This window comes from Zootoca vivipara, chromosome 17 (genome assembly GCF_963506605.1).
Source record: "Zootoca vivipara chromosome 17, rZooViv1.1, whole genome shotgun sequence".
Lineage (NCBI taxonomy): Eukaryota > Metazoa > Chordata > Lepidosauria > Squamata > Lacertidae > Zootoca > Zootoca vivipara.
In genome coordinates this window covers 38,780,333-38,800,300 of record NC_083292.1, presented here as the reverse complement: position 1 = coordinate 38,800,300, position 19,968 = coordinate 38,780,333, and the positions used below count along the sequence as shown (strand labels likewise).

At 48.5% G+C, this 19,968-nt stretch overlaps 1 protein-coding gene across 3 annotated transcripts; it reads left to right on the top strand.

Moving 5' to 3' along the window:
* The first annotated feature begins 3,765 nt into the window (after window positions 1-3,765).
* On the top strand, window positions 3,766-19,413 carry GABPB2 (GA binding protein transcription factor subunit beta 2). Of its 3 annotated transcripts, XM_035098634.2 has the most exons (9): window positions 3,766-4,029; window positions 6,451-6,590; window positions 8,085-8,252; window positions 10,603-10,797; window positions 12,241-12,391; window positions 12,517-12,630; window positions 13,706-13,888; window positions 14,963-15,117; window positions 15,880-19,413. In XM_035098634.2, the coding sequence occupies exons 2-9, from the start codon at window positions 6,483-6,485 to the stop codon at window positions 16,165-16,167; spliced, it is 1,362 nt and encodes a 453-aa protein (XP_034954525.2). In that variant the 5' UTR covers window positions 3,766-4,029; window positions 6,451-6,482; the 3' UTR covers window positions 16,168-19,413. The 3 variants fall into 3 exon arrangements, with proteins under 3 accessions (XP_034954525.2, XP_060125287.1, XP_034954528.2); XM_035098637.2 differs by lacking the exon at window positions 3,766-4,029 and having other exon boundaries at window positions 6,074-6,567; XM_060269304.1 differs by lacking the exons at window positions 3,766-4,029; window positions 12,517-12,630 and having other exon boundaries at window positions 6,071-6,590.
* The last annotated feature ends 555 nt before the right edge of the window (window positions 19,414-19,968 follow it).

Below are 19,968 nucleotides of genomic sequence, written 5' to 3'. Positions count from 1 at the left end.
TAAACACAACCCTGCCTCAGAGTCCGGATTGCAGCTGAGAACAAGACTCACTGGCCAGCTGAGAAGACGACCCTGCCCGCTAGGACAATGGAGAGTCCAAGGGTATTGGAGCCCTTCCAGCCATCAGAGCCCCACACCTGGGAAGACTACGTCGAACGCTTCGAGTTCTTTGCAGTGGCTCAAGGGATCACCGATGCCAGCAAAAGAAGGGCCACATTCCTGAGCTACTGTGGGCCCGAGACCTTCAAGCTGGCCAAGGCATTACTTGCTCCAGCGAAGCTGAGTGAGACATCTCTCAAAGATATTCTTGCCTGCCTAACAAGCCACTTGGCGCCTACTGAGACCAAGATGGCCCGGCGGATGGAGTTCCATAAGAGGCAGCAGCATGCTGGGGAGTCTGTATCCACATTTCTGGCTGAACTCCGGAAGCTCGCTCAGCACTGCGGCTTCCAAAATCTGGAAGAGACTCTCCTGGATCGGTTTATTGGTGGTCTGAGCAGCAAGAAAGCCAGAAGACGCATCGTGGCTAAAGAAGAGGTTACCCTTGCTTCAGCCTTGAAAGAGGCCACCGCCACGGAGAATTATGAAAGAGAGGAGCTTGATGCCAGTCGCAAGGCCACTAAGCCACAGATAGAAGTTGCGCATGCCATGGACGAGCTAGAGGCTACTCCGAGCCAGAGCCCAGTCCGTGGGGTCGAGTCGGTGCGTCAGGCCTGCACAGTGCACAGAGATCGCCGAGGCAGTTGCCCAGGTTGTGGCGGAAACCATGAAAGGAAGAGTTGTCGTTTCAGGGATGCTATCTGCCGGACGTGCGGAAAGACGGGTCACATCGCCAGGGTCTGTAGATCGGCGGCGTCGGGAGCGACAGGAGCACCTAGACTGGAGCATCGCAGACCGCCCACAGCAACTCGTTTTCTAAAGGACTGCCACTACGTAACGGAGATCAACGGGAGGGCCGTGCAGTTTCCAGCGCAAGGCAAGGCACACGTCAAGGTGAAGATTGAGGGTCAGCAGTGCGACATGGAGGTGGACTCCGGATCCGCATTCACCATCGTGTCGGACCAGACCGCGAAGACATTCTTCCCCAGGGGTAAGTTGCCCCCTCTGGAGCCCTTTCCGGCAACCTTGCAGTCGTACTCAGCAGGCCGCATCCATGTTATGGGAATGTGTGCCGTGAGAGTACAGTTCCGGGACAAACAGGCTGTACTCAAACTGGTGATTGCGAAGGGCAGTCGCCCCAGTCTCCTGGGCACTGACTGGTTCCCTGCCCTGGGACTGAGTATCTCAGGGCTTAATTCAATCCAAACCTGCCCTGAGATGAGTGAGGTATTATGCAAGGAATTTGCTGGTCTCTTTAATGGAAAACTGGGTTGTTATAAAGGGCCCCCAGTTGACTTCGAGTTGGACCCCGGGGTGGCTCCAATCCGACTCAAACCAAGGCGAGTGCCATTTGCACTGCAACCCAAGATCGAGGCAGAGCTGGATAAATTGGTCAAGCAGGGAGTTCTCTCACCCGTGGACTCTGCTAAGTGGGAGACTCCAATCGTCACGCCCCTTAAAGCAAATGGGGAAGTCAGGATATGTGCAGATTACAAATGTACTATCAATAAGGCACTCAGGGGAAACTCATACCCCATTCCAGTCGTATCACATCTGTTGGCTAAACTGGCTGGGGGCAAGGTGTTCGCCAAAATTGACCTGGCACAAGCTTACCAACAGCTGCCAGTAACCCCACAATCAGCGGAAGCACAGACTATTGTCACACATAAAGGGGCGTTCAGAGTTAACAGATTACAGTTCGGAGTTTGTGTGGCCCCAGGGATTTTTCAAGGGCTCATGGAACGCCTGTTAAGAGGTCTGCCGGGGGTCTTGCCATTTTTTGATGATGTTTTGATTGCTGGAAAAGACCCACAGGAACTGGTTGCGCGTGTCCGTGCAGTGTTGCTCAAGTTCAAGGAGGTGGGGTTGCAACTGAAAAAAGAAAAATGCAGTTTTGGGGTGCCAACTGTGGATTTCTTGGGGTTTAAAATTGATGCATCAGGCATCCACCCCACAGATGCTAAGATTAAGGCCATCATCGAGGCACCACGACCACAGAACAAGACGGAGTTGCAGTCATTCCTGGGACTTATTAACTTTTATCATTCGTTCTTACCCCAGAAAGCTTCGGTAGCTGAACCATTACATAGACTATTGCAGAAAAAGAATGTGTGGCGATGGGGGCGGGAGCAGCAGAAGGCTTTTGACTCCTTGCGAGGAATGCTGAGTAGCAGGAGCGTCCTTGCTCATTATGATGAGTCAAAGCCGCTGGTCCTGGCATGTGATGCCTCTCAATACGGTCTGGGGGCTGTGCTGAGTCATAGGGAACCGGATGGGTCGGAAAAGCCCATCTCTTTCTATTCCCGTACGTTGTCGCCCACAGAGCGCAACTATGCTCAAATTGATAAAGAGGCACTGGCTATTGTGTCCGGAATCAAAAGGTTCTATGATTATTTGTACGGTCGCCATTTCTCCATTGAAACGGACCACAAACCACTGTTAGGGTTGTTCAACCCAAACAAACAAACGCCACAAATTCTCTCCCCCAGAATGTTGCGTTGGTCAATATTCCTGAATGGGTTCAGGACTGGGGGCAATGTCCCATCAAAACCTGGAGAGCTGCTGCCAGTCAGTGTAGACAGTGCTGAGCTGGATGGACCAATGGTCTGGGTGGGTATGAGGCTACAAGCCATACATTTAAAGCACCTCCCTATTCATGAATTATGGGAATTGTAGTTTACCATTGTCAGAGCTACGGTTCCCTGCACCTTTAACAATTGCAGGTGGAATGAACTTCACGCCTGTGGCAGCAATTGCAAATGTGCTGAGCTGGATGCTGCATGATTTTATTTTATTTTTAAATTTCTTCTTTTATTTCCTATATCTATTTAGACAATTTTATTTACTTAGACAATTTATTTCCCGCTAATTGCTATTGTCTCTAACTGGTGCACAAGGAACACAGAGTAAAGAAAAATATATATAAAAATCGGTCAAGCCTCTAAAATCCATAGGATTTAAATTTTTAATTTAAAAAATGCAATGTAAGAAATAAAGGGAGTGGTTAAAATACAATTAGAAGCCAATGTAAACTTTTAATGCGGCATCTTCCCTCGGGCCACCAGTGTGGAGTTCGCGAAGCACGGCCTGGGACCCCAGAACAACAAAATAAAAATAAATTTAAAATGACTTTTTGAAAAATATCAACTAATTTAGATTCACACTAAGGCAAACCCGGGCTAAAGAATGAAGCAGTAAGTCACGAATAACGTCTCCCCTCTGAAGCAGAAAAATAAGCTGAAGACGTTTGGGTTGACGTTTTTGAGCAGATTTTAGCTTTAAAAAGCAATGGGAAAAGGCACCAATATTGAGCTTGCAACTTATCGCCATAGAGAAGCCCATGGCTAGAGCGGCTCCATCGCTCAGCGCCCATAGACTCTGAGCCTCCAGAGCGGTCTTCAGTCTTACCATAGAAATGAGAGGGATAGAAAGGAAACCCTGAGGAGCTAACATGGCCGCTCCCCATAGTGGTGGCAAGTGATAGAGCGTCCGAGAAAGTCCTCGGGGCAACCATGGCCGCTTACCATTGTACCATGGAGATGGCGACGGATAAAGCGGCAACCCGCTCTAAGAGAGAGTGGAAGAACGCATGTCGGAGGAAGAGGTTGGCTTTTCCCGTACGTACCGGATATATCCATTGTGCGACGCTCTCAGGCTTCCTCCCTCACCTGGGTGGCTTCGTTTTTAAACCCAACCGAGGCTCACTTCCGGTTCCGCCATTTTGCCTCCCTTTCGGCGCCGAGGGGGGAGGAGATGGGAGGGGCTTGAAAAACAAAACCAATTTTTAAAAATATATATTTTCCATGATGATAATAACAGCCTATATTTTTTTAAAAGGCTAAGGGCTTTTTCTTTTTTTAAAAAAAGGAAAGATGCCGGTAGGAAGTTAGGAGAGGAGAAGAGCCGAACCCCAGACGCCTCGTGAGGGGGGTGAGTTCAAGGGGGAAAGAGGGGGGAGGGGGCGTTGTTGGGGGGGGGGAGCCGGTTTATGGGGGGGGCAGTTGGCGTGAGGTGATGAGGCGGCGGAGGCCAGAGGGAGAGAGACAGAGAGACGACCTCGCAGGGCTGTTGTGAAGGCGAGATGGCGGGGAGAAAGAAAGAAAGAAAGAAAGAAAGAGGGGAAAGCGCCACGTCCGCCGCCTCGAGCTCCTCGGAGGAAAGGGCGGCCTTAGAAATAACGCTGGATTTAATGCAGGAATCAACAAACCCACAAATGCTTTGAGCCTTCTTCTTTTTAAATGAAGCGGTATATAAACAAACAGATAAATACTGGGAGCAATGGCAGTAAATTAATAGAAACTTGAAACAACCGCACCAAGCAAAGCAGATCCTGCCCCACAGAAAAGATGCCACAAATGTTTGTTGTTATTTTTTAAAAAACACTTCAAACTAAGGCAAGCTTTTCCCCTAACACGTTTGCTAGTTTTCAAGGTTGCAGAAGACTCTTTGGGGCAGGAAGATCTGTAAATGGCGTGATGGGTGTGGTTTTCTCCCCCCCCCCAAAAAAATGGGTATCTAGGTTTAGGGATTTAATTTGGCTTCATTCCCACGAGACACCTCGAAGCCCTTTGCCATATAATGACGGATGTGTGCACATATATATATATATGTATGTATGTATATGTATATATGTAATATCTAAAATGTAATACACACACACACACACACACGTGTATATATATATGGGGAGGGGACAGAAACAAGATGCTAAAAAAGGACAGGAGAGGGCCGTGGGCTCTTGCCAATACACTTGAGTGGAAATACAACAAACAAGCACGCTTCTCTCCCCCCTGTAACCCCACTTTCGGGTCCTGCCTCCCCCCTTTTTACCTTTTCTCATTGTTTCTTGGGGTGGGGAGACATGCCTGCCTCTGTGGGAGGATGCCATGTGCATTTCAATGAAATATTAGTGTTCGCTCCCCCCCTGCAGTTTTAATATTTGTACATACACCTGCGTATGTGTACGATGTAAATATCAAGTGGAAACATCCTTTATGTGTTTTATTTTAAATATGCATATACATGTGTCCCTGTTCACATTCATTATTTCTGTTCCATTCGCTTGATTGCAATTAAACCTCTGAATGGTTTGTGAAGGTATCTCTTTCATGTAAAACTTGTAGGGAGTTTGTTTGCCCTGTTTCAGCAAGATCAAGGAAGCGCCTCCTGGCAGCTGGCTAGGCCAGTGGGAAGGGATGATGGGAGATAGAATCATAGAGTTGGAAGAGACCACAAGGGCCATCCAGTCCAACCCCCTGCCAAGCAGGAAGGCAACACCATCAAAGCATTCCCGACAGATGGCTGTCAAGGCTCCACTTAAAGACCTCCAAAGAAAGAGACTCCACCACACTCCTTGGCAGCAGATTCCACTGTCAAACACCTCTTACTGTCAGGAAGATCTTCCTAATGTTTAGGTGGAATCGTCTTTTTTGTAGCTTGAATCCATTGCTCTGTGTCCGCTTCTCTGGAGCAGCAGAAAACAACCTTTCCCCCTCTTCTGTATGACATCCTTTTATATATTTGAACATGGCTATCATATCACCCCTTAACCTTCTCTTCTCCAGGCTAAACATACCCAGCTCCCTAAGCCGTTCCTTATAAGGCATCGTTTCCAGGCCTTTGACCATTTTGGTTGCCCTCTGGACACGTTCCAGCTTGTCAGTATCCTTCTTGAACTGTGGTGCCCAGAACTGGACACAGTATTCCAGGTGATGCCTGACCAGAGCAGAATACAGTGGTACTATTACTTCCCTTGATCTAGACGCTATACTCCTATTGATGCAGCCCAGAATTGCATTGGCTTTTTTAGCTGCTGCATCACACTGTTGACTCATGTCAAGTTTGTGGTCTACCAAGACTCCTAGATCCTTTGCACATGTACTGCTCTCAAGCCAGATGTCTCCCATCCTGTATTTGTGCCTTTCATTTTTTTTTATGCCCAAGTGTAGTACTTTACATTTCTCCTTGTTAAAATTCATCTTGTTTGCTTTGGCCCAGTTGTCTAATCTGTTAAGGTAATTTTGAAGTGTGATCCTGTCCTCTGGGGTATTACTCAGCCCTCCCAATTTGGTGTCATCTGCAAACTTGCTCAGATGGAGTCCAAGGGCATTGGGAAGCATGCAGGTTTCTCACTCCTTGCTGTAAAGAATTGGCCTTGCTGTATTGTGAACCAATGCTTAAGGTCTTATCTGTTGCACTGTCTTCCTGGCAGGTGGTTATAGGAGGGGCTGGAGCATTTAATGATTGCCATGCCCTTTAAAATGCTAAATTATAGCCTCGGGGAGTTTGATGTCCTCTCCTTGAATCCTACCGTATCCTCTGCTCTCTCTCGCACCCCATGTCAAACTCCAGATTTTTGAAACCATCTGTTCCCATGTATCAAGATGTCCCTGGTGGACCTGGGGAAGAGGCTGCTGGAAGCGGCTCGCAAAGGCCAAGATGACGAAGTCAGGACCTTGATGGCAAACGGTGCGCCTTTCACTACGGACTGGGTGTGTATGGAGGGCAACAATATTGCAGGGGACAGGAGAGGAGAATTGGGGGAAGGGGAAGGGTTCTTTTGCTGGGATCACAGCAACAAATTCATGGCTACTAGTCAGGATGGCTCTGCTCCGCCTGGACAGCTGGAGTTAGCAATGTTTCTAAATACCAGCTGCTGAAATCTATGGGAGAGGAGTGGGATGTCCTCCTCAAATCCTACTTGCTTGTTTCTTATGAACTATAGAGCTATGGCCTGTTTTTTAATTTATTGAATTTATATCCTGCCCTTTGTGCCGAAGTAGCCCCGGGAGCAACCAGATACAGTGGTACCTTGGTTCTCAAACTTAATCTGTTCTGGAAGTCCGTTCAACTCCTGGAACCGTTCGAAAACCAAGGTGTGGCTTCCGATTGGCTGCAGGAGCTTCCTGCACTCAATCGGAAGCTGCGCTGGATATTCGGCTTCTGAAAAACATTCGCAAACCGGAACACTTACTTCCGGGGTTGCGGCGTTCGGGAGACGAATTGTTAATCAACTAAACCGTTCGAGAACCAAGGTACCACTGTATACAATTTGACAACAAAGCAAAACATTCCAAAGCAGTTCTAAAAACAATTACATTTAAAAGCCTCTAAAAGCAGGTACAGTTAGGAACATTCTAAAGGCAATTACAATGTAAAACATTTGTGCATCTAATGATCTTGAGCAGGCTTCCTCAAACTCGGCCCTCCAGATGTTTTTGGCCTACAACTCCCATGATCCCTAGCTAGCAGGACCAGTGGGTCAGGGATGATAGGAATTGTAGTCTCAAAACATCTGGAGGGCTGAGTTTGAGGAACCTGATCCTTCAGCCACCAAATTCTTGGGTAAACAGGAGAGTTTTCAGAATGCTCCTGGAAGTTAATGATGATGGAGACAGGTGCACTTTGCTAGGGAGAGCATTCCACAACCAGGGAGCCATTACTAAAAAGGCCCTGTGATGGGTCAGTGCCAACTAGGCAGCCCCCAGTGGCGGCAGCATCAACAAGGCCTCACCTGCTGATTGTAGGGTCTGGCGCACTGTACTGGCTTTATATGTTCATACTAACGCATCTGCTGAACAGTATATTATGACTATTATATACAGCTCTGTCTGCACCAGTTTCAGAGGAACCCACATTTGCCGCCTCTCAGGCGGTGTTGGACTCCCAACTCCCATCAGCGTACCTTCCCATTGGCTGTGCTGATGGGGCATGACGGGGGCTAGCTGGAAGCCATCGACTTAGGTTCCCTACGCACTTGTTATAGAAGACTGCATGGTCAGCTGAAGCCATTTGTCCCCCACTCCCCTGTCCACAAGGCACAGAGTCCCTGCATGCCTCTGAGTCATGGAGATTGCATGCCGCCTTGAATACAAGGGCCGCGTCTGCAGAGCTGTAGATGAGCCCGTTCATCGTGGAGCGTAGTCAGGGATGGTGGACTATGCGGTAAGAAGGTGGTAACGTTTTCCTGTTCACTGGTCCGGCAGTTGGGAACATCCCCTCTTCACCTGGCAGCTCAGCATGGCCACTATTCCACGGCGGAAGTCCTGCTCCGAGCGGGAGTGAGCAGAGACGCACGGACCAAGGTGGACAGGACCCCGCTGCACATGGCGGCCGCTGACGGGCACTCGCACATCGTGGAGCTCCTCATCAGGGTAAGCGAGGTTCTGTAGTGAGCGAGGCGTAATGGGGGTGGCTTTAAAAAGGGGGTTGGACAAACAGCTTCTAGTCACAATGGTTGTATTCTGCCTCCCCTGCAGGAGGTGGAATGCCTCTTTTATATACAGGTGAAACTCGGAAAATTAGAATATCGTTGAAAAGTGCATTTATTTCAGTAATGCAATTTAGTATTTTTTCTTTTAATTTTTACAAATGCTTTTGGAAATTCCACAGTAATAAAACAAATAGTTACAATAATACAAAAACAAAAATAAACATTGCTATTACATTTCATTAATTACATTCCATTTATAATTGACCCGCCTAACGACAAATAATTACAACAAATAAAGGCTTGACATATCTTGCTTTGCATGTCATGCATCTATCTCATATATTGGTTTCACCTTTTAAGTTGCATTGCTGAAATAAATGCACTTTTTGACGATATTCTAATTTTCCGACTTTCACCTGTATATATAATTTTTAAAATAAATTTTCTGTTTTACAATTTAAAATATTCATTTTTACATCCTTAAGATATCAACGACTTCCTGTCTTCTCTTTCCATGGTTCATTTTATATATCATAAATCCCTGCATATTTTACAAAAACTATATCATTCAGTATTCCATTATTGCATCCATCAAAACTTATTTACACTGTTGAATTTATCTTAATGCTGCCAACGTTTTCAAGTGTACACAGTTTCCCCCCATATATTCAATAAATGTTTTCCAATCTTCTTTAAACGTATGTTCTTCTTGTTCTCTTACTCTATATGTTAAGTCTGCAAGTTGTGCATATTCTGTCAACTTAAGTTGCCATTCTTCTTTGGTTAGGACCTTGCTCGTTTTCCATTTTTGGGCTAATGAAACATGGGCCGCAGTAGTAACATACATACAGTAAATAACCTTTTTTGACAACTGGGAATTTCAGTCTGAATTATCCCCAACAGAAAGGACTCTAGGTTTTTCGGGGAAATACTTTTGAACATTTTTTTCAATTCATTATGGGTCATTTCCCAATACCCTTTTACAAGTCCACCACATAAGAAGGAACGTTCCCTCCACCTCTTTGCATCTCCAGCACTTAGCTGATTCAGTCTTATACATCTTAGCAAGCCTACTCTGAGTTACATGCCACCTGTGAATCATTTTAAGGTAGTTCTCCTTCAAAGAATAACATGCCTCTGAATACCAGCTGCAGTGAACCACAAGTGGGGAGTGTTCCTGCTGTGCTCAGGCCCTGCTTGCGGGCTTCCCATTGGGATTGGTCTCTGTGAGAACAGGATGCTGGACTAAACGGGATCCCTTTGGCCCAAGATCCAGCAGCCAGGCTCTTCTTGCATTTGTTTTGAGGTGGCGTTCACCAAATGTGGATCTTGTTGGGTTGACAGCCAGTCATCATTTTTTAGAGCAAAAATCTTCAAAACGTTCAACTTTATTTATTTATTTATTGCACTTATATCCCAAGTTGCTCAAAGTTTCCTCTCCCTGTGAGGCAGGCTAGACTGAGAGGCAGCGACTGGCCCAAGGTCGCACCCAGCGAGCCATGGCTGAGTGGGGGATTTGAACCCCGGTCCCCAAGCTCCTGGTCCGACACTCTAACCTCTTTACCATACTGGCTCTTGAATGGCATGGCTCTGTAGCATCTGCTCTGTATGCAGAAGATTCCAGGTTCAATCAGCTTGGTCTGGGAAGGGCTTCAGATTTCAGTCCCAACAAGGAGTTCAGTGCATATCCTGAGCCTGTGCTCATCCCTCTTGGAGACCTGAGCAATGGTTAAGGGTTTCCGTCACTCTGCAAATTCAACCACCAGGCGTCAGGTTGGGAATAACAGCAGAATCTGAAGCCCACCATCTGTTTTCATCCCTAGAAGCAGTAATAAGAAATTAACCTCCATTCCCTCTCATCTGCTGAACCTTCACTGATTCGTTTACCCACATCTTGCTTTTGTCATAGTGTCTTGTTCAGGCATAGGCAACCTTTTGCCCTCCAGATGTTTTGAACTACAATTCCCACCATCCCTGACCACTGGTCCTGTTAGCTAGGGATCATGGGAGTTGTAGGCGAAAACATCTGGAGGGCCAAAGGTTGTCTATGCCTGGTCTTGTTTGTACATTGGGACAGACTAGCATGGTTGTATTCCTGTTGTCTCAACAGAGAAGTTGTGGGTAGAGTAGCATTTGCACTAGCATAGAGAGCTGAAAAGCACTTCCTTGGAGCATCCTTGACGGTGGGGGTGGCTTGATTTCTTTGCACGGCCGGGGAGCAGCGTTCCCCATGCTCCTCTTGAAATGGGCTTTGACCCATAGCTGCTGTTTCTCTTCCTTCTGCTCGTCAGAACGGTGCCGACGTGAACGCCAAGGACATGCTGAAGATGACGGCGTTGCACTGGGCAACGGAGCATAACCACCGCGACGTTGTTGAGCTGCTCGTCAGGTACGGGGCCAACGTGCACGCCTTCAGCAAGTTTGACAAGTCTGCCTTTGACATCGCGCTGGACAAGAACAACCCAGAGACCTTGTTGATACTGCAGGTGGGAGAGAAACACTGCCTTTTTGTTCCCAACGAAACACCAGCCCTGATAAATCATATCTTAACAAGGACCTAAAAGGGAATTAAATATCCCAAACGCCCTCCAAAACAGCAGTGCTAATATTATTATTATTATTGTATTATTATTTTAACTTGCTGCCTGAACCTCCATTGGCAAAGGAGCTGAGTGAGTTCCTTCCTGGAGGGTGTCCCACAATCCAGGCACCCTCGCCACAAAAGGAGCACATCAGACAATGGGGGAAAGGGGTGAATAGGGGAGCAGGAAGAGGCCTTAGGGCAGGCCTAGGCGAACTTGGCCCTCCAGATGTTTTGGGACTAAAGTTTCCATCATCCCTGACCACTGGTCCTGTTAGCTAGGGATGATGGGAGTTGTAGTCCCAAAACACCTGGCGGGCCGAGTTTGCCTAGGCCTGCCTTAGGAGATCCTGGCCCAACACTGTTATCTGGGTCTAGGATAATGCTATGCTTGTGGTTAGCAATACTGGCATTGGTATCTTTTTTAGAACCGAAGGACCGTCACCTAAAAATGACACTGCCTCTTTTAGATTTCTGATGTTTTTCTCCCACCTCACAGCTGAAGCCGACAAGCCTTGAAAGTTTGATTTCTTTTGACCCAAGGCAGTGGTTTTATCCATGTATTTGGCAATTTTTTTTATCAGTTTGCATAAAACGGTATAAAACATTAAAAATACTGATAGAACCAAAGGTTCAAAACTAATGGATGTCCAATTCATCAAAATAGAAATAAAACCAGAAGTTTTATAAGTAGATATATGTAATAATACTGTGTGTCTGAGTGTGTGTATGTAAATGAAAAACGTTTTAAGCAGATATTGCAAAGAGTACAGTCGTACTTTGGTTGCTGAATGCCTTGGTACTCGTACATTTTGGCCCCGAACTATCGAAAACCAGAAGTGAGTGTTCCGGTTTTCAAATGATTTTCGGAAGCCGAACATCTGGCACAGCTTCTGTGGCTTCCGATTGAGTGCAGGAGGCTCCTGCAGCCAATTGGAAGCCACATCTTGGTTTTTGAACGGTTCTGGGAGTCGTATGGTGAAGGCATTTGTATCAATGAGCAGTGCTGCAACGCTGAAAGATTGATTCCTTGCAAGTGTGAAACGGATGTAATGTGGCTCTTGTGAAAGTGGTTGAATAGGCACATATGGAGCAAGGTGACTCCCCCTTTGAGTTTGGCCGGGTAACAAATCGGCACCCAGTGCGGATCTCTGAGCCTGAAGTGTAACATGCTGAGAGGGTCTTGCTCCTGTCGGGTTGTGCCGCAAGAAGGACAGTTTTTGGACCAAGGATTCTCCAGCAATGGCCTTGGAAAGAGGCGGCTGGATATGGCAACTGGAAGGCTGTTTTGGGGCAAGCGTTTGAGAAGGAACATCTGCCTGAGTCATGGCATCGTTCTCTTCCTCAGGAGGCAATGCAAAACCAGGTCAACACCAACCCCGAGAGAGTGAACCCGGTCCCAGGCTCCGTCACCGTGGGCCAGCCGTTTATTTTGGCCTCAGGGGACATGATGAGTCTCGCCAGCATCGTCTCCTCAGCAGGCACCAAAACAACCTCAGGTAGGACTCTGGAAACGGCCACACCCACTTCCTCCCCTCTTGCTGTGTCAACACAGAATAGTGAAGCCGTCATTCTGGGACGTCTCTGTAACATCCTTTGTTCCCTTTTCCACCCTCCTGGGCAGGCGATTCCCACATTTCCACAGTGCAGTTTCCAAACTCAACAACCTCAGTCCTCGCCACGCTGGCAGCCATCGCAGAAGCCTCTGGCCCACTTTCCAACTCAAACAGAGCCCCCGGTAGGTCGAAAGGAATCTGGGTATTAGTCGCCAGGGATGGGTGGACGGGTGGGAAGACTTTGGGCAATGTCCCTATGCAGGCTGTCTCAACTCTGATGGGAAGAAGCAGGTCATCTCTGCTCCCTCCAGCAGCCCTCCTGTCTGTCCAGATCATAAGCAGAGACGAGGGGATTGGCTTAAAGCCTAGCTCACTGGATTTTCCCCTAGTAACCTCGTGGGCATTGTAAAAACAAACTAGTTAGTTAGTTACAGTAGCGTGCTCAAGGCTAGTAATAAAAATAAAAATAAACAGAAAAACAATACAGAAAAGTTACAGAATCCTATAAACAAGATCAATAAACAAAGAAACAATTACATCATAAAGTAAATGAACACAATTACAACATGAGTTAATATTTCCAATTTTACAAAATGCAGGCCTCAAGGCTAGCTGGGCTGCCAGGTACCCACTGCTTAACCCCTGAGAGGCCACTTCTGACTCCAACCCCCAGCAGCCAGCAAGGCCAGAGGTTGTAAACGCAGCAACATCTGGATAGCAACAAACTGCCCATCCCTGTTCAGATCCTCACAAGCCTTTAAAAAAATAAAAAATAAATAAATGTTACTCTGCTAAAGTTACTTCCCCTCCAATCACCCCACAGTGCATTTAAAAGCAGGGAGAAGGAAACTGCCCCCCCCCCAGGACAAACAGTCAGGGGTGAGCATCCAGTAGGCCTCAGGTCCCGTGAGTCCTGAGTTAGACCAACCAAGGTCTGTGTGTTCAGAAAACGGACATGCCCCTACATGAAAAAGGGAGCAGGAAACCCTTTTGTTTTCTGTGCTGCCATGAGGTCTAGAAACCTCGTTTCGAAATTTGAGTTTCTCGAGCTCATTTGAACAAACGTGAAAACCGCAGCAGTGTGTGGATTGCTAGACCTCATTTGTTCATTTTGACACCAGTTCTTAAGCACTGTGTTTGTCCAGGTGGCCCCCAAAGCTGTGATTTAAGCTCTTTCCTCCCTGGTTACATTTAGAAAAAAGAAACAGAAGCAGCTGAGCTCTTCTTGCCTTTGACTTCTTTCTCTTTTTTTTGCAGCGTCTGAGGAAACAGTGGACTCCAGCTCTGCCAATTCCCCCCTCCAGCACGTGGTCAGTGGCGGGGGCCGGCGGATTATCACGATCATGACTGACGGCGTCCATCTGGGCAACCTCCAGGCGGCCCTTCCCAGTGGGGCCCTCGGCCAGCCCTTCATTGTGACGATGCAGAATGGGCAGCAAGGTAAAGGGGGAGAACGACACCGGGGAGGAGGTACGAGCTGCTCCCTCCTGTTTGGGCTCAGCCAGCATCAAACAGAAGAGCAGGGCGTGGGGGGGGGACACCTCTGGCCCTTCCAGTGTGTCTGGACTACACCTGGGAGGTGATATGAGAGCCACCTTCAGATACCTGGAAAAGACAAGCAAGATTGTTCTTCTGCTGCTCTGGAGGGGAGGATCCCAAACAGCAAATTCAAATGACAAAAAAGGTGATTCCAACCAAACATTAGGAAGAACTTTGTGACGGCAATGGACTCTCCTTTCTTGGAGGTTTTTAAGCAGAAGTTGGGTGGCTGTCAGTCAGGACTTCCTTAGCTGTGATTGCTGCATTGCAAGATTTTGGACTGATCACCATCCCTGACCGTTGGAGGGCATCCCCGTCTGGAAGGCACCAGGTTGGCAAAGGCCATCATATATCTTTTTGGTCTGGCAAGCCAGACCTCATCTCTCCCCCACCTTCCCCTTCCACAGTCCCAACTGCGTTGGGCCATCCATCTGAAGGAACTTTGCTGAAGATCATGGGTATAAAATAGGGTTGCCGTTTGGAAAACCCCAAAGTTGATGATCCTTTTAAAGACAAACCCCAAAGTAGTTGAGGGTTTTGTTTTTTTTAATACAAAAATGCCAAAAACACCCTGCGATTTTTCGATTGAGTTGTCTAAGATCCGGGACAAAGCCAGATGTCAATTACGCTTTTGCCAGTAACGTCCGGCAAAATCCAGGTGTATGACAGCCCTGTATGAAACAATAGAAACAATAATATAATAATAATCGTTATTATCTTTATTAGCATGCCACACTTCACTCTAAGGTACCAAGGGGAGTTACAACAATTTAAACACAGTATTAAAGAAATTGAACTGAACTATGAACTGAAGATGAACCGACCAAGCTCTGTTCTGTAAAGGGATGAACGTGAATTGCAATAAGTTGAAGCGGGAATGGCTCTCTTTCTAAAAACTGAACTTTCCAACCCCTGAGCAGCACTGCATGCTTTCCTCCCCTCACCAGAATATCCTGTGTCTTCCCCCCTTTGCAGTCCTCACAGTGCCTGCTGGTCAGGTCGCAGAAGAAACCATCATCGAGGAGCAAAGTGACAGCGATCACCACATAGCAGAGGAGGAGGAGGAGGAAGAGCCCCCTGCCAAGAAGATCAAGGTGGAGGAAGTTGCAGATGACCTGGAAGAAAGCAAGGTAAACACCCAATGCCTTTTGGGCGCCCATGTCCTAGAATTGCGAGAGATTTTACTTACTTTTACAGTCGTACCGTGGATCCCAAACGCCCTGGAACTCGGACATTTTGGCTCCCGAACGATTGAAACCTGGAAGTGAATGTTCCTGTTTGCGAATGTTCTTTTGGAAGCACGAACGTCCGACGGGGCTTCTGCAGCTTCCGATTGGCTGCAGGAGCTTCCTGCAGCCAACCGGAAGCTGTGATTTTTTTTTTTAATGTTTTGGAAGTTGAATGGACTTCCAGAATGGATTCCATTCGACTCCCAAGGTATGGCTGTTTTTATTTTGTTGCAATCATATCCCAGCATTTTTCCTCTTGAGAAACTCAACGTGGCATACCTTTAATTCCCACAATAACCCTGTGAGGTAGGTTAGGCTGAGAGGCAGCGACCAGCCAAAGGAGCTTCATGGGCGAGTGGTGGGATTTGAACCCTGGCCTCGCCCAGGTCCTACTGACTAGACGTAGTTCTCCCTTTTTGCCAGAAAGATTTTACTTGTGCGGAATATTCCATCCCTTTGCAGAGGGAAGATGGACAGGGCCTCTGCGCTTTTTTCCTTCCAGCTCATGAGGTCTAGAACCTTGCTTTCCCCCCAGCAGTAAAACTGGGATTTTTAGCTCGGCCCTGCTCCAACATCCATCTCCCTCTTTGGAGGAAGCCCTCTCTGCAGCTGCCCTCAGCCGCCCCTCCTGACAAAGCCATGGGTCTGCTTCGCCCCCTGTAGGACAGCCGCGAGAGGGAGATTTTGCAGCAGCAGCTGCAGGAAGCCAACCGCCGTGCTCAGGAGTACCGCAGCCGGCTGATGAAGAAGGAGCTGGAGGCCGAGGGGTACCGGCAGAAGCTGGAAGCCATGGACAGGCAGCAGGCCAACGGGACAGAAGAGGTGGTGGAGGACGATGGCGAAGGCCAGGTGGTCAGCTCTGCCGCCGTGTCAGAGGAGGAAGCCGTCAGCTCCACGGTGGACCTGGAACTCCCGACCGACGTCGCAGTGGAGACGGTCAGCACCTCGTAACCCGTCAGGTCTCCCTTTCGCTTACTTTCTTAAAATAGGAAAATCAACAGGATTAAAACTTGCCTGGGAAAGGGTAGAGCAGAGAGAAGGAAGCCACACCCCTCCCTCCAAAAAAAACTCTGGACAAAAGTCCTTTTGTGGGAGACAGTTCCCAGGGGGGACGGGACAGACAACCCCTGCCTCTCCTGTCGGTTGTCCTCGTTCCCCCCCCCCTTTCAGAACAGGGCTTTAAGCACACACAGCCATAAAATAAATGCCTTTTTTATAATCTCCCTAGCCGTTCAGAGAGAGATATTTTTGTTACTGTCGCCCAGAAGCCCTTTTTATAAGCCGCCAGCAAGTGACCTAAAGCACCAAACCAAACCTGACCCTTTTTACAAGGGTGAGGCAGCCTTACTGTCATGGTGCCAGCCCTCTCTAGCATGGAGTGGGAATGCTGATGTGTGCAGCCCAGTTTCTTGGGGGGCCGGAGGCAGAAAACAGGAGCAGATCCACAGGACGTCCCGCCCCCCTGCCAAAGGGCCCCAGTTGCTGAAGGACCCTGCGTGCAAATTGACAGGAGGCAGCCACTGTTCTGTTTCCTGAGGCCTTGACAACCGTGGGTGTGACGAAGGCAGGCTCGCCTTTTAGAAACACGGGCAGCGGCTTTTGTCAAAAGTATTGCCCTGGGTGCCAAGTCTCTGATTTGCCCTCTCTGTACCTCCTGGGGGACGAGGGGGAGGGATATTAGCCTTGGGAGAGGTGCCCTTGAATTCCAGTCGTGCCTCTCACTTATCTGGCTGGAGGGGCCTGTGTGTGTGTGTGTGAGAGAGAGAGAGAGAGACTGTACAAACTAGCCTTATTAGATTACAAAATGTAGAAATCCACGCCCGTTGCTCCACCCACTATCTTCTCTGGCCCTGCACACCTCTGCCAGGCGGCCCCCAGAAGATGAGGATGCGGCCCCTGGGCTGCAGAAGCTTCCCTGGCCCCCGGCATAAGCCTGCCTGCCTGTGCCTTGTGAGATTTGCGGATATACCTCTGGCTCAGGGATGGGGGGATGTCTGCAGCCCTTCTGGATGCTCCTAGGCCACAAGCTGCACCCTCCTGTCCTTGTCCCCCATCCTATTCTGACCGGGGTTGGTGGGACTTGGAGTCAACCTGTGGAAGGCTGCAGATGCCGTTTCTCCCCTTGCTGCCCCTCCAGGCTTGCTCTTTGGTCTATGCAGGCCTTTGAGATATTCAGCTTTCAGAAGGACCCCAAAGACTCCCGCCCTTGTTTGTCTCCCTTCCCCCTTGTGCCCCCAGCCATTAGTTCCACCCAGAATATAACATGTACCGTATTTTTCCGTCTAGAAGACGTCCCCATGTATAAGACGCCCCCTATTTTGGGGGACTCAAATTTAAGAAATGGGGAGAGATGGCCCCGTGTATGAGACGCCCCCAATTTTTTGACATTATTTGTAAAGGAAAAAAACTAGTCTTATACACGGGAAAATACGATAACTCTTAACAACTAGGCCAATATTTTAAAGGAAAGGAAAGAGCCACCCCATTGACCCTCCTCTCGCAAACCTAGCAGGTGTGGGGCTTCCGGGTCTGTTCCCTTTGGACTGCAAAGCCACTGTGCGGCTAAAGCAGGCTTAATTTCAAAAGGTGCATTTATTTATATTTGCCATAGCTCTCTATATTTTTAAAATATATATATATGTCTGTATGTATATAACTGGTCGCAGTCCAGTTTCCAGGGTTTTTTTCATGCCTGTGAGGACTAGAACCACGTTTTTTTAAAAAGAAAACAACCCCAAAAACTGTATTCAGGTTGACATCCATCTATCTGCTCTGCTGTCTGTTGCACTTGATGCCTTAGGGACCGGATGGAAAAGCTCCCATTGCTATCCCTGACAGTTGGCCACACAGGATTCTGGGAGTTGAAGCCCAGCATTGTAGGGGGGGACCTAGCTTGCCCCCCCTGCTATTATAAAATAAAAGTGGGAACTGTAGGGGAACCAGTTAGCCTCTGATAACAGCCCTTGATGTCGCTCGCATCTCCCTGGTTTTGGGGTGTGTGTGTGTGTGTCCAAGGGTGGGTTGAAAGGGAACCAGCAACTGCACACCTGTAGGAACATAAGAAGAACTCTGCAGGATCAGGCCGGTGGGAGCCCACCTGGCCCAGCACCCTGCTCTCACAGTGGCCAAATGCCCCAAGGAACCTAAGGACCTAGGTAGACTGTCTCTGGGTCTGGAGGTTCCATAAGAACGTACAGAGAGCCCAGCTGTGCAGGATCAGGCCAAAGGCGACCCATCCCGTCCAGCACCCTGTTCTCACTGTGGCCAGGTGCCCCAACGTGAAGCCTGCAAGCGGGACGTGAGCATGGCATCAACAACAAACTCCCTGCTTGTGATCCTTGCGGGGCTTTCGTTACTTCAAAAGGACAATGGGCGAGGCTGATTGTCAGCTTCAGCAGCTGAAGTGCCTCATTACCCAGAACAGAGGTTGCCAACGGGGACGGGTTTTTGCTGGGCTGCAGCTCTCAGCATCCCTGACGGTTGGCTGTGCTGACGGGGGATGATGGGAGTCCCAACACCCTCTGCAGGAGCACCTGAGCAGCTGCTCAGACTTTAGAATTTGAAGAAGCGAGGGGTCCATGGCAGAGCATCAGAGCAGCTGCCTTGCGTGCAGAAGGTCCCAGGCTCCAGCCCCTGAGGCACCCCCAGCAAGGGCTGGAAAGACCTACCTGAAAGCCCAGAGAGCTGCTGCCGGTCAGTGCAGACAGTGCTGACGTTTGCGGCCCAATGATCTGCATAAGTCAGCTTTCCACATTCCTAAGATTTTCAGGGATAGCTTATGAAAGCAAATGTCGGGGATATCAGCAACTGAGAATCGATGATTTTGGTGGGGCAGGTTAAACACACTTTTTTGCAGGGTTGTTGTTAAACCTGTTTAGGTTACATTTCTAAGAGTTCTCCACTGAGCTAGAGATGTCCGGATGTGCTGTTGAATCCCTGGGGCAAGCTGTGGGCTTCTCCATTCCTCCCAAGAGAGGGAGGAAAATCAGGTGTGCAAAGGATCACAGACACACAACCCCCCCCCCCCCAAGAAATGGAGACTCCCTCTCACAACACCTGCCACTAGGGCGAGATTTATACCCTGCATTTAAAATACTGCAATATCACTTTAAGCAGCCATAGCTTCCTCTGACAAATCCTGGGAGCTGTGGTTCGTTGTGGGTGCTGAGGGTTGTTAGGAGACACCCCCCCCCCAAACTATAGGAGCGATTGTTCCCAGAGTGGTTTAGCAGTCAGTCCCTCTTCCCAGGGAACTCTGGGAATTGTAGCTCTGTGAGAGGAAATAGAGGTCTTCTAGCGATTCTCAGCACCCTTAACAAAACTACAGCTCCCAGAATTCTTTGAGGGAAGCCATGACTGTATCGTTGTGGTATAGTGCTTTGAAATGCACGGTGTTTGCATGGCCCCGGTCAGGACAAATGAACTGTAAGCAAACAGGTTTCATGAAGAACCTTCCGATCCAGGAGCGAGGGAGGCAGTGAGCACCGAACTCATGCTCCTGCGTTTTAAGGAAAAGGAACCCTATTTATTTAATGTGCAATTTGAAGAAAGGAAATAAAAAGCCTTGCTGCAGCCTTTCACTTTTAAAGCAGCGATCTTGAAACGATCTTCTAAGTGCTAAAGAACGTAGCACCTTGGCATTTGCCCGGCGCCTTGGTGGTCCCTGGAGAGAAAGGGGAGCAGGCAGCGCGATGACCCTTGTCTCTCGTCAAAACGGCAGCCTCAATGGCAGGGCCCTGCCGGCCTTTTACG